Raw genomic sequence first — 14612 nt, forward strand, 5'->3', positions numbered from 1 at the left:
CTGTGTATGGGAGAAGCTGATATACATTTCAAACACCTCCTCTGAATAAATATATTTGGTTGTTTATTCTTTATCATCATCATTATTATTGTTGAAGTTTCATTCATTAGTTTCAATTACTTTCTCAACATTTGATAGCTACTACTGAATAATTTTCTTGTTGTTTTATCGCCGCGTCGTCCAAAGCCTACTTGTTCAATATATATTCAATATATTTTCTGACAGAAACAACATTTAAAAACTCATTTCGAGTATATATTATTTGAATATTTCCTTTTGTGTAGAAGATTCAATCACACTGTAATGACATAGGGCCTGTTATCTGCTTTTATTCAGTTGTGTGTCTAATTCTTCATTTAATCGATTTCAGAATATCGTTCAAAACGTCCAGACTTTCGATGTAATATTCAGGTTTGTATTCTTCAGGATGCTTCCAATTTTTGATATCTTCAATTTTTGCAATTCCACTCAGTACCAATAGTTTTTGATAACCTCCTGTGGAACCAAACTTCATATCTGGATCAATCCTGGAAATAAAAGTTTCTTTGTTTTGTGAATTCATATTTGGGGAAGATGTGATAGCACTCTCAACTTACTGATCCCCGATAAATAAAGCTCTTTTTGGATCGACAATATCGAATTTCTGGTTTACGAATTGAGCAAAATACGCCGAAGGTTTTCCTATAAAAGTCGGTTCTCTACCACTAAAATCGCTCACCATTCCAATGAAGTCTCCGGTACCTGAAGTCATTGACAATACATTTTTTGGTTGAGTTCTACAGAGAAATTATTGTATGGATGAATTAAAAAAATATACAAGCATTCAGGGTTGCATATGACTATTACATAATAATGAAAAATGTACAGAACTATAAGAATTGGTCGAATAAAAATGAAAATCAAATATTTAGTGACTCGTTACCTTTATGGATTATAAATCTATAGAATTTTGCAAAATATATGGATTATAATGAAAAATTGATTCAATTGTATGTTATTCCAATTCGCATTTTTTCGGAATTTTAAATATACCTTATCAGATGATTGACGGTTCATAGTTAGTTTTGCGTATATTGAAGTGTTCTTTGTTCATCATTAGATTCGTGCTAGGAATCAAACGTTAGAGAGTAAGACTTTATTGAGTTCTTCAGAAGACTTCAGTCATTTGTAGGGAAATGGGGTTGGTACATGAAAAACGTTACACGAGGTATTCCAAAATATATATGTTGCTTCTGTGATCTACTTAGTTTCCTCAATACAGTTCAACTATATTTAATATTTATTGGAGGTTGAAATACTTATATGGTATCAGAAACAATGGTATGGAAATACAACAGAATTACATATTTTTCATTTATGACCAGTTTCTAAACAAAATGAAGCCAGGTCGATTCGCTAGTACACATATTGAGGACTAAAGTATTAATATTATTTTTCACTTATGAAATGGTGTTCAATAATATTTTGAACTAGTATTTTGCAGTTTCACATTGGGAAGTTAACTCACTTTTGGGGGCCAGAAAAGCTGATGTTATCGAAAGGTCAGTTTCGGAAGAGCTTGGATAAAATGCAGACTATCTGATTTAATTTTTTAAATAATACGGTACAATCAGAGGAGTTTGGTTTGAAATTGCATCTTCTTACCTATAAGTGGTCCCGGTGGTCCAATAGGTGCTTTTTTGTCATTAGCTACAGCTATGAACAAACAGTCTTTTCTTTTCAAATAGGTCAAAACCTTTTGAAGTTTGATGAAGGTCATATTGAGATCCCATGAAAATATTACTGCACCTATGTCTTCATCATCTGAAATGTATTTTAAGACAACAGGAACGGATTCTTCAACGACTTGAGGCTGGAAAAAAGGATAAGTTAAGAGTTTGGAGCGACAGAGAAAAATACTCACAGGGTCTGATGCAAGTTTGAAATTCTCTTTCCGGAGTTCTTCTTTGAACTTTTCTGATCCAATGACGTATAATTTTTTATTGAAGTTGATGGACTTCAGATAAGACATAACCGACAAAAGGGGGTTGACGACGTCGGCAATTTCTGCGTTAAATCCTTCTCGAACCAATTTTTTCCATAAATCCACTACGTTGACGAGAGGGTTGTTTGTAGCATAACGGATGGTTTTTCCTCGCTGTTTCAGTGAATTCATACATTCTACCGAAAACGGAAACATTTTGTTTGTTAGCCATATAACCCCTAGAAAAATGTACAGAATTCATATGCTAGTGAGCAGATTAGTTTCGAATAGTTGAAAATATTAATGGATATAGAAGTATATTCATCATAACTGGAAACTTTGAGAGGAACAATCGTCCTCATAATGTTGAATTGAAATATATGTAATATGCTGCATATGCCAAATGGTGCAACTGGTTTATCCTTTGACAGCTCGTTTCAGTCACTACAGATTGCTGAAGAAAGATCTGAAAATATAATCATTCGTGAGAATTTCAACAATGACTATTTTGTAAACGATAAAAACTAAAGCATATTGAGAGATTCATCACCCGAATTCCCGAATCTATCAATTCCTAAACATTCGGAAAGACTGGGTTTCAAACTTTTCTCTTCTAAATATAACACGTCATATCCATAATTGAACTCATGTCCTCCTGATGAAAGATGGCTTGTAGAATTGGTCTCTTCTTTCAAGAAACTACGTCTATGCTCTTCAATTATCTGGTTCAAAGTTCTCCCTGTTTGACCAATATAGAGTTTTGCAAAAGAGCCACAAGTGAACGTATTACTCCTGATCTATACAACAATGAAGTTTTGTCTTTGATGTCCTTGATAAATTGATAAATGATAAATTGATAAATTTAAGCCACCTCTAAGCATTCTTTTTCAAAAAATGAGCGATATTATTGGTAGATTCACGAAAATATGACAATGTTCTATAACAGACGTTGTCTTTTCTTGAATTTGGGTGAATTCAGTCAATGGCTTTTTTTGGTAGTTTTTTTGAGAAGAATGGAGTTGATAATATCTACCTTATAACAGTTGTTGACAGCGATTTGTTTGATGAAACTCAGCTCTCTCTGTGAATCATTTTCCGACAGTGAGATATTGAATAACCTGTGAAGCATACTATTGAATATTCCAATAGTCTGTGAACAAGGCCGTAGCCAGGTGAGATCAAGGAGGATTGATCCCCCCCGAGAGTTCTACAAGCAACTGTCATCCAAAAATTATATCAAATACAACGATTGGCTTTTTTAAATGTCACAGGGCCATAAGAACAACAACAACCGCGGCAATGGAATTAATTACTGGCCTATCTCCTCTGGACCTGTACGTTAAGGAGGTTGCAGTAATGGTCATGTCACGATTGCGCACGGCTGGTGTAAACCTCGAAGTAGGAATGGGTCAATTGAGGTTGAGCCTATGGCGAGAAGCGCTCACTGCGCAACCTCTGCTGCAGGCAACCAGTGATGCAATTGAACCCAGGTTTGTGTTTAATAAACCCTACAAAATACAAATGCAATACGTATACATACAGACGGCTCGAAAACCAAAGAAGACACAGGATGTGAAGTGTACTCCAGATCACTAGGCCTGAGGATTACGTGGGGAATGGAAAAAATACCAACGTGGTTCAAACATAACTGGCTGGTATCTCAGTTGCTACAAAAACATAACAATTTGCACTGATAACAGACAAGCCCTATCATCCTTGAACAGATAACGTGTTACCTCAGGGCTAGTAATAGAGTGCCACCAAGATTTAGCGAAAGCCTTGGTAGATAATAACATTATCCTGAAGTGGATTAAAGGGCACAACAGGAGTAAAGGTTATCGCATTGCCGACTCTTTAGCCAAGGAAGCGGCTGGATTAAGAATTTTAGGACCCAATGTCACCTGCGGTCTGCTGACTTCGACAATTGCGGAACTAGCCAAACGTTACACCCATGCTCAATTCCTAAAAAGGGGGGATGGAATCGAAGGATGCAATCTTGCCAGGATCACCCTGGACGACCCTGGGAACCTGGCGCCGAAGAAATACTATTGGGATTATGAAATCAGTTAGAAATTTTCAAGTCCTTGGCAAAACGAACCAAGTGCTTGAAAGAGAATATTGAAAAAAAACTTCCCCGAAACACAATGAAAAAACCTTACGGCAATGTGCGTACAAACTTTTAAATATCTTGGCGATACTACCTATTCCACACGTAGCCCTGGAAGGACTTTCTCTTTTCTGAAACTCCTCAAAACTCCACAAGCCTGGAACGACTAAATCGTTTGGCGTTAATGTCAATCCACCGTAGAATTGACATCGACACCAAGGAGTTAATTGATTTTGTAAAAAGATATTGATATTTTTGTAATGGTTTTATAATTAATATATATTTTCATGGTGCACCATTTTCTTTTATTCGTTATTTTTATATTTCATGTTTTTCTATTGTTCCACCAAACCCCCCGGAAATGGTTTTCTGGCTACGGCCTTGTCTGTGAAGAATACTATTGAATGCAGCTAAGGGTGTCTGGAAGGATTATGTACGACAATTTCTGTATGAGACGGTTTGTGGAAAATTGAAAAATCATGTTCATTATTGATTTTCGTAATAGTCAAGTCAAATCAATTCACTTACTCATTTATCTCTCATTCACTGGTGAATTTGATTAACAGGTGAATGGAATTGGCATATTCGACAAACGTACCTTTTTGCCTAGCTATACCAGTAAAACAGACTGAGATATCATCTACGTATCTGTACCAGTACAAGAAACGATAATAAAATGATTTTGGATTTAGATTTCTATGTTATTACTGTTACTGAATATTGTTTCAAATGTTGAAACAGGTCATTTCATTCTTCACAAACTTGGATAATTCATTGAGAATACCAGCCTCCTCTGAATTCAAAAACTCGCTATAACGTTTTATGAATTGCATAATTTTTTGAATAGCTCCAAATCGAACGAAACGATTTATCATTATTATTTAGTTTATGTAACTCTGAGATTCAACTTTCATCCTCACACTGTACGCACAAACCACCGATGGCATCTACCGCAGTAGTAGACGAAATATTTGGTACTTTATGCTCCTTTCGACAACGGCCTACTAGCCTAGATTATGTTTCTCCAATTGTGATTCACTCCGTGGGAGCCAATGTTCTTACATGATATTTCATAATGATTCTACAATATTTTTAATTGAAGAATGTTTTTTGTAATGAACAGGAGGATTACTCCTTTGATTGAGTTTTGTTTTAGATCAACAGAGATTTCTCAACTACATTTTTGTTCGTATTGTTTTCATAGTTTCATATCTACAACTTAGATTTCTATCTGTACTTAGTATAAAGGCTACCTATGACTGTTTTAAATCCGTTTCAAAATCTGTTTTTCCGTTAATCAACTGTCGCCCCCATATGAACGACAACTCTCAGAAGTTGAGAAACTTGTACGAGCTAAGGACTAACGAGGTCTTACCGTTTAACGTGTGATTCCTAACACTGTTGCAGAATTATCCCAGCTTCAACCAGATAAATTCTGTCGAAAAAAATATCTGGTCGAGGCAGGAATCGAACCTACGGTCTTCCGATCGTGAGTCGGGCGCAATACCACCGCGGCCAATACCACAACAACTTAGTTGACATATCATAACGACATAAGTAATGTTGACTTAGCTGCGTGGAGTTCTTTCTGAAGAATTGTTTGGGAGTTTTTAGGAAATAAGAAAGTAGAAAATTACGAAACGCACTTATAGAAAAAATATTTGAAAACTACTACAGAATGGAATGTCGCATGTCTCTCAAAATCCATTTCTTGTACTCACATTTGGATTTTTTTCCTTGAAAATTAGGGTTTTTTCAAAAACTACACCTCACGATTTTGGGTGCTGTCAGTGACGAGAAAGGGAAAAGGAACAATGCGAAAAAGAGGTACCAGTGAATTAGGTTCGGATATTGGAATATTGAAACACAGAGAGTACGTTTCAATGTATATAAAAATCTACATCTCAAGTTTGGTTTCATGGGAAACAAACTTTTACAAGTAACATCAGATTTGACCGAAATTCCTGGTATGTAAAATAGTCAAAAACAAACTTTATGAACGCAAGACGCGATGTGATTTAAGATTACCCAAACCTTTAGATGTTCATCTGATAAAATCATTGAAAAAAAATAATATACAAGTGTTACAAAAGTAGTGAGATTTCTATAACTGAAATCATGAGGAAGAAATTGAATAACAATTTTGAAAAATAAAAACGCGTTTTTTTCTTAGGTCCGCGACTTTTCAGTCCATGTTTATGTCTGGACAGGAATATTGGTAAATCATATTTTTGATCGAATACATCTAGATAAAAATCTGACTGGTGATTTTTATTTGGGAAAATGAATGTATAAGACTAACTCATTTATTACGTAACATCAAAATTCATGTGAACTTTCCGTCAACACCCGATAAGAGTAGGAAATAAACCCGTTAATTATAAATAGCAACTCCTCAGTTTTACTATTTTTGATATAAAATGAAATCCACTCACCATCCATATCCGCGAGGACATGATCGAAAGATTCAATAAATTTCCGTTGTTCCTCTTTGGAAACATCGGCTAAATTTTTCAACAATTCCATATCGATTTCCTAGTTTCCAATTTAATTAGGAATGAAATGAACCATATATCTTACTGTTCTTGTTTGAATGAGATTAGATAATGAGAGAATTTATATATACATTCACATGATAAAAACAGGCAATGTTTCAATAGTAAAAGATCCAATATTATGAAAGATTAGTATGCCACTTATAATAAACAATTTTCAAAACCACATGTTAGTTTTCGACTTTTTCGCAATTCATTCGAATAGTAGCGTCAGCAAGCAGAATTGAGTTTATACGAAGTCAATTCGAATAGCATAAAAACTAAATAGTTACCCAACGACGGCAGTTTATTTGTATGTCATGGGCGGCGTGATATAATTTACGAGGGTGGTTTATATGGTACTAACTAGTAGATTTATCAGACCCGGTACCATGGTCTTTTATTTAGCTGTTGGGATTGACTTCGTATAGGCTACGAAGAGGGATTTCAATCCCGCACTATTTTCAATCCAGCGAAATGTTTGCTGGATGGACTGCATTCCACAGAGGGTGTAGTGTTTTCGGGAAATTAAATGGTTACATTTTTTGATAGTATAATCAGATGTTTATTGAAAATAATAGAAATAAAAATAGTAATGACTCGACTTTCAATGTGGATGAATAACAATTAATGAGACTGATGGCGAAGCCTAACTGAGACTATTTTACTCAACCAATAGAGGGGCTCACGCTCCATATTTGTTATAGTAAATCGAGTATTGGAGCGATTACCTAAATATGAGAGGTTAAATGATTTGGCACGTGAAATTGACTTGCATTTCAATATTATACATTCTGAACTTTTCTGGTAATTTATTGTACATATGCTACCTTCACTATGCTCAAGCATAGTGAAGGTAGACTTTTTTCTGGCATTTTTTGAATGGATTTGCGATCGAGGAGTGAAACAACGTATCGGGTCTGGTGGTTCTCCAAAAGTTTTTCAACGAAGGTACTGAGGTGAAGTATTCTTCTATTTTCCATGTTGATCCACTTACATCCAATGATTTCATGAGAAATGGATAAATATTTCCTCGTCATAAAAATGGGTCTACAACAATTATTTTGTTATTTCGAACTAGCATTTTATCAACTTCATTCATTCATTTTATCAATTAAGCTGGCTTGTGGCTCTTGTACAAAACTGCATAGTGGTCAAATAGGGAGAACTTTATCCCAATGGATTGAAGAGCATGGAAGTAGTTTGTTGAATAGAAAGACCAATTGCACATTCGCGTATCACCTTTCAGCAGAAGGACATGAGTTCAGTCATGAATACGACGTCTTACATTCAGAAGAGGAACGCTTGTAACTAAATCTTCTGAATGTTTAGATATACACAAGTCACAGAATTTGGGCAATTTATTGAATGACCATATAGAATTGAATAACTTTCTGTTACTGAATATTTTATCAAATCAAGAAAACTGGTACACAAGCTCAGATACACAAGCTCAGACATTTCTCTTGAATGGATGACCAGTTATCTCACAGGCCGATCACAGAGGGTCAAATTGGATGATTACTCATGGTCAAGAAACAATCTCAGGTGTACGGCAGGAAAATATTTCAGGACCATTGATATTTTCAGTTTATTTTTTATTACCCCACTTTCATATCGCATTGTCAAGTACAGTGTATTACAATTTTATGCCGTAATATAACAAACAGAAGTTACAACGTATACAAAATGATTGCATGCGATTCGTATGCTTTATACCATATGGTGAACATCTCACACCATTTTTGTTGAAGATGAAGGAGCTGAATGTGAGGTACAGAGTCCAATATTTGATAAAAATGGTTTTATTCAAGTTGCTTCAAACTAAAACATCTAGTTATTTGTATAGTTTATCAAGCAGGCATTCTGACATACATATGGTCAATTGAGAATTAACTCATTCAACATACCTAGGCACCATTCTTCCAAATTTCAAGGATGTTTTTCTTATATAGCCCCTTCTTATCTGAATGAAATTTTATTTCTTTCAAATCATATTTTTCATCAATTTGAGGAAGAAATAAAAACACTTATGCTTACTGCTCAGTGCTAATTTAAAAAATTTGAAATTCAATGTATGGTAGTGCAATGAAATTTTTAAATTGACCAAAATAAAGTTAAGAACATTAAGAGTTATTCGCAACTATATAATCTATTTTTTTCTCTCTTCTCTATCATTGTTATGATAATAAATAAGTATTTTTATAATTATTTTCTCACCCTAGTTTTTGAGAGGGTGGAAGTTAGCCTTTGGCTAATTCTCTTCCTTTCATGTATTTTTTATGTATAATAAACGATATTATTATTATTATTTTTATCAAATTCATTACAAACTCAGGTACACATAAAACATAAAATGCCTAGGTAAAACTCAGGTACTTGAAAATTTACTGAAAATCTCACAATGAAGTGTTTTTTGAACACGTTAAACATGGATCGTCAATAAAGTCACAATTGAAGTGACTTAAAACAAGCGACTCATATAGTATACAATTCAATTTCAAGTTGGGAATATGCCGATTACACCACATGAGCTTGAGTGATACAAAAACTCTGCCTACCAGACTTATCTGATATAATACAACGCCCTTCGTCGTTTTAGCCAGAAAAGTAGTTGTTTTCTGCTGCTGAATGATGCAACACTATCGTGTTTTTCACTAGAAAGTACTGAATACGATGCCTTTTCACTCAATTTTTTTCGACCTCGATAGGTATTTAGTCCCATCCAAAAATTAGGACGGGAAGATCCTTTACGTCTGTTCTGTTCATCATAAGAACCTCCGGAAAATTTATGAATAATCCATTTCGAAATGTTCATTTCGTTCTCAAGAAGTTGAATGATACAATCAATAATGAATTGACATCAATATAAAATAATTCGTAAACATGTCAACTGATCATGAAAGTCTGAATTATCTAAGATCACTGTTGTCATTTATAAACATGATCTCATGAATTTCTTTTTCAACTTTAACCACTTTCTTCGATGATTCGAACACGCACAGTTTCACCAATCGTTTTTTTTCCGATTATTTCTCCAGGCAATCGAATACATTCGTGGAAGAGGAGTGGATAATAAATTTGTAAGTCAAGTGATTCTATACGATACGCTTACCATCAAAATCTTTTCTTCTTGGAGTAATTCTCCCGTTTCCCAAGTAGATATTCATATTGAAAATATAGTTCTTTCGGGGGTATATGAGAAATAGATTTTTCGTACAACTGTCATCAAAAGAGATGATATTTACGAAGTAGCGTCTTGAAAAAAAATTTAACACGTTTTTCTTTGGGCCGAATAGTATTGAACAAAAACGTATATATTCAATTTTCAAGGAAGTTTTATTATAAACATTAGATGAAGATACAATTAAATTCTGTTATAAATGTATTATATATATTAATTACACTGTTATCATTATTTATGAACATTAATATGAAAAGTACTATTAGAACATCTGCTGATATCAATACCTTGCAATGTTGAAGAGCCGTGTAATATATTTGAACTATCTGAGTTAACAATTTCATGGGCATTAACATTTAATTCTTGAAGTGAAAAGGACGATAGTGTAACGCTGGAGCTAGCTGTTCAGCAATAGCCGTTTTATAAGAAATAGATTGATCGAGATGTAACACTCAGCTACTGTTGTAGACTTATTCTATCATCCGTGCTTCCTAATATCCATTATATTTGCTCCTGATTCTGCTAGCAAAGAAGCAGAAGACCTTCTGAAACAGTGACCTGTATATTCCTTTGGTTCCGGAAGGTTCAGAAACTCAGCAATGATAGAGGGCATTTTCCCAAACATGTTTATACCAACTGGGTTGGTACTGCATTTATATATTGAGTATGTCAGAAAAAAACGTTGATGATAGATAACGGAAGGGCGTAATGCAACGTATTTATTAAAATAGGTTATGTTTTCTTGAACAATGCAAAAAGTACAACCTATTTTGTGTATTTGGAATTAGAACAATCAATGATTCATCCATTGGTTCAATGTCTTCTAATAATAAATGGCAGGCTCTATATATTCCGAAAATAGTAGCAACTTTTATCATCACATACTTTTCATCTGCTGCCTCATTTATAAACCTTTGGACTTGTTCAAACGTGAGAGTTTTTGATTTTTTGGGCCCATAACTTTCATTTTTCCGCTTTAAGAATGCTATTACCTTGAATTATTTGCTTGTACTTAACATGATTTTCAACGTGCGCACTCGACTTTATCACTGAAAACTTGCACAACAAAGTTGACCAGTTCCATATTTTTTATTTCTCTTCTAGATAGGCTAAGAAGACGGTTTCGCTGAAATTTCCTTCGACGTTTTTAAGTCTACACCAGCTAAGAAAATTAGAATATGGGATGTCGTACTGCTGAGCCGATTTTTTGATAACAATTCAATTGAACATCTTCTTGCAGCCTCTTCTATATCATCAGGATATTGTCGGTCGGTAGCCAGGTGGGTGCCTTGTTCACTCACTCGAACTGACTGCAGTGTTGGTCGGTGGTTCAAGCCCCAGTTTGAACGATCGATTTTCACTTGCTATCTTCCAACCCGTGTTAGGAATCACACGCTGGAAGATAAGACCTCGTTAATCCTAAGCTCGCACAAGACTCATGAGAGTTATCGTTCGTAGGGGTGCGACAGCTGGTTAATGGAAAGACAGATTTCAAACCGATTTTTTCAAAAACAGATTAAACACCACCAAAAACTTCAAATGTGACTTTAAATAAAACGCGTGAGCTGTAAACAATACTGGTTAATGGTAACCAGGTGATTTGGCGTCACCTGATACGAACACTTTAGAGCAAATGCGATTACTTGAAAATAGTTAACTGACAAGAGATGTCACAATGTGTTTCTATAGAAATATTACATTCATCCATTTTATTATGTAAACAGGACAGTTGTACAAAAAACTTTGTATGATATTTGTATTAAAAGTAAGTTTTATTTTTTTTGTGAAAATGTTCAACTCGCTACTTCCGTTTCGTAAACTTTTTCACTCACAAAATAAAACGTTACTTTTAACACCCATATCATAAATAACATATTTTTAATGAACACTAGTCCGATTCTTTTTTTTTCTTCTGATAATGCCAAAAACAAAACTGTTGTTAAGTAAATTGAAGTATTGAATAAATATTTTTCAAATTTTTTCATCGGATTGTCTTTACTCAGAGATGGGGTATCGAAGTTGTTTTCTGTTGATATCAATGGATGCAGCATAGATTAAAATATTCGAATCTACATTTTTTTATTACTTACAAAATTAACATAATGAGGACCGTCATTCCGAATGCGAAGGAGGAACGACTTCAAAGAGAGAAATAATGTGTCACGAACTTCATGGTTTCATGGTATTGAACTTCAAAGTTTCAACAAACTCATTACTGGAAACAATTAGGATGATTCTCATCAATGACTTCACTTCGAATTCTATAAATTTCTGTGGGAGCAAAATTTTTCAAGATTTAACTAGTCTTTACTGCAAGAATATTTTGATAGCCATGAAGAACGAGAGGAACAGAATTGAGGTATAATATTAGATGTTATCGACTAGAAGGAGGTTACTCATATGGTAACATTTCGTGAATGTTCACCTATACCTGACTATGTATAAAACTTAATAGTCAAGAAAAAAGGTACATGTAGATAACTTTTATTATACCATGAAGGCATTATCACAAAGGTATTTGGTTTTCCTGGCAAAATTTCCACAATGTAGTCTGAATTATCTAAAATGAATTCCTGAGAATTTCCTCATTAAAAATTTGACGTCTTTTTTAAAGAATTGGCCAGGAAGTAACCTTCACAAAATTCTATCGAATATTCAATTACAAGTAAGGTATATGAATACAATATGCTCATCCTAAGGAATTTTTTTATACAAAGTTATTGTTAAATAATATGAAATGGCAGTTAGATTAGATTAAATGTTCAGAATCATCAAAAAAAAGTTAGCATGAAAAATTGGTTTGAATTACTTCTTACACACTTTTCAAAAAAAGTGTAAAATGGCATATTGATGACTTCAGTACAGCACATTTGGAAAAAAAACTAACTTGTTGAATATTATTCACATAATGGACAATCAAATATATCTTTTATTTCCTTGGTTGAACCCACACGATCCTAATGAATATATTTCTGATAGCCAGAGCATAGGGGCATATCAGAAATTTCATTTTTCTGACACACTACACAATACCAATCTTGTCTGGAATGTATAGTGAAAAGTTAGTTATTTGCAGAGGGCTGCTTATGTGCATATTGTCAACTCCACATCTTACTACACACCAAATAAAATTAAGTTAGCTTATGTTTTTGTCCTACCTTATTTTGATCGTTTTTCTCCATCGTCTGAACTTCAATACCCGTATACAGTGCTATTACTAGCTTCAGGGCTAGTACTAGAGTGCCACCAAAATTTAGCCAAAGCCTCGGTAGATAATAACATTATCTCTTCAGCCAAGGAAGTGGCTGGACTAAGAATTTTAGGACCCAGTGGTACCTACAGCCTGATGACTTCGACAATTGTGGAACTAGCTAAATGTTACACCCATACTCAATCCCTGAAGAGATGGAATGTAATCAAAGAGTGCAGACTTACCAGGATCACCCTGGTCGACCCTGGGAAGCTGGCGCCGAAGAAATATCTGGGGATGACCAGGAAAAATCCACGCTTAACAGTAGGATTTCTGACTGGCCACTGTCAACTGAGGAAACACCTCCATAATATGGGTCTAGTGGATTCACCTCTATGCAGGATGTGTGAACAGGAAGATGAGACTGTCAGGCATGTCCTATGCGAGTGCCCGGAGTTATCGTCAATAAGAGAGTTGTGTTCGGCGAGTCTTGACCTACACCTGCCGATATAAAGAAGATGTCTCCCAGTCACCTGTCCACCTTCCTGGAAAGGACAGGATGGACGATGACCTAGGAGGAAAACTCCTCGGGACGATGTATAATGGGTCGCATGTGGCCCAAGTGCTGTGGGCTTACACTCACCCTCCCTACTCTACAGATTTAGGGAGAGGGACTATTCCTTGGATTATTCTATGGATATTCTGTCCTTTGATGATTTTTGATAGAGCGCTTTGTTTCGACAATAACAATGTATTACCAAAAATTACATGTAATGTTTCTACAAAAACTGTTGAAAATGATCACCCCCCGCTCGGATGCAACAATCCAATCTCTTCCTCATCGACTCCCGAACTCTTTCAAAAACACCAGGATCATTTCTGATTGCGTTACACCCAGTAATTATCCAATTACTCAAATCTTCCACTGTAATTGGAATGTTGTTGATAGGTATCAATGGAATTGTTAGGTTTTTTACTACTTGTTAGGTCCATAATTTTGAAATTTCCATTGTCAAAATTCTTTTTCGCCCCGTATCTTCGAGGCCAGGAATAGTCCCTTGATTTTTCCGCATGTTTAATGAACACCCTGTATAGAACAAATGAGAATGCAAGTCAATGACGCTTTTTGCACAATTCTATAATGAATAAATGTACGTGAAAATTTTATAACGGCTTCCTAACAAACCAATTATTAGCTATACCATACGATTGGCCCTTGCCGACATTAGTATAACCGAAAACTATGCACATAGTATTTCTTACCATCTTTGGTGAAATAGCCAAATTATATTCCGTGGCCATAGTAACAACATGCGTATATCGTATTCGCTTACTTCAATTTGAATTATTTCCGGTAGTGAATTAATTAAAGCTCAGGATCACATTTTGAAATGGTAAGCCATTTCAGAACATGACACATAAAATCCAAAAATCAAATTATAAGCGCAGAATTATGTAACTGTATCAAAAGTGGCAAAATGTGAATCATCAGTAGCAGAATGAATAATAAATCGTGGGCAGATGACAGGTAGGTTAGTTTCTGTCATCCGTTATATTTCTGCATTTGAATAACTACTCTCTCTCTCTCTCTATTCCTCTGTCTCGTTGGACCCACGAAAGATAGATCGATATTG

General features: G+C 34.8%; 2 protein-coding genes across 3 annotated transcripts in view; one reads left to right on the top strand and one right to left on the bottom strand.

The window, feature by feature from the left end:
- The window catches only part of LOC141485055 (uncharacterized), a 143150-nt gene that overhangs the window by 19165 nt on the left and 109373 nt on the right, over positions 1-14612 (top strand). The gene's annotated exons all lie outside the window — the stretch shown is intronic.
- Positions 234-6675, bottom strand: LOC111512465 (uncharacterized). Its single transcript, XM_023168586.2, has 5 exons — positions 6506-6675; positions 1904-2202; positions 1645-1852; positions 597-741; positions 234-527 (listed from the first exon to the last, which is right to left on the bottom strand). Exons 1-5 carry the CDS (start codon positions 6594-6596, stop codon positions 353-355), a joined length of 918 nt encoding a protein of 305 aa, XP_023024354.1. The 5' UTR covers positions 6597-6675; the 3' UTR covers positions 234-352.

Source organism: Leptinotarsa decemlineata, unplaced genomic scaffold (assembly GCF_025532065.1).
Source record: "Leptinotarsa decemlineata unplaced genomic scaffold, Ldec_3_MD MMD2_tig00026307_RagTag_RagTag, whole genome shotgun sequence".
NCBI lineage: Eukaryota > Metazoa > Arthropoda > Insecta > Coleoptera > Chrysomelidae > Leptinotarsa > Leptinotarsa decemlineata.

What these genes read in the sequence shown, in the direction of transcription:
- LOC111512465 (XM_023168586.2), bottom strand. Translation starts at nt 6,596, where the DNA reads ATGGAATTGTTGAAAAATTTAGCCGATGTTTCCAAAGAGGAACAACGG. An exon ending in TGTCCTCGCGGATATGGATG is followed by an intron (nt 2,203 to 6,505) that starts GTGAGTGGATTT and finishes ACATTTTTCTAG; the next exon opens with GGGTTATATGGCTAACAAAC. An exon ending in ACCACCGGGACCACTTATAG is followed by an intron (nt 742 to 1,644) that starts GTAAGAAGATGC and finishes CAATGACTTCAG; the next exon opens with GTACCGGAGACTTCATTGGA.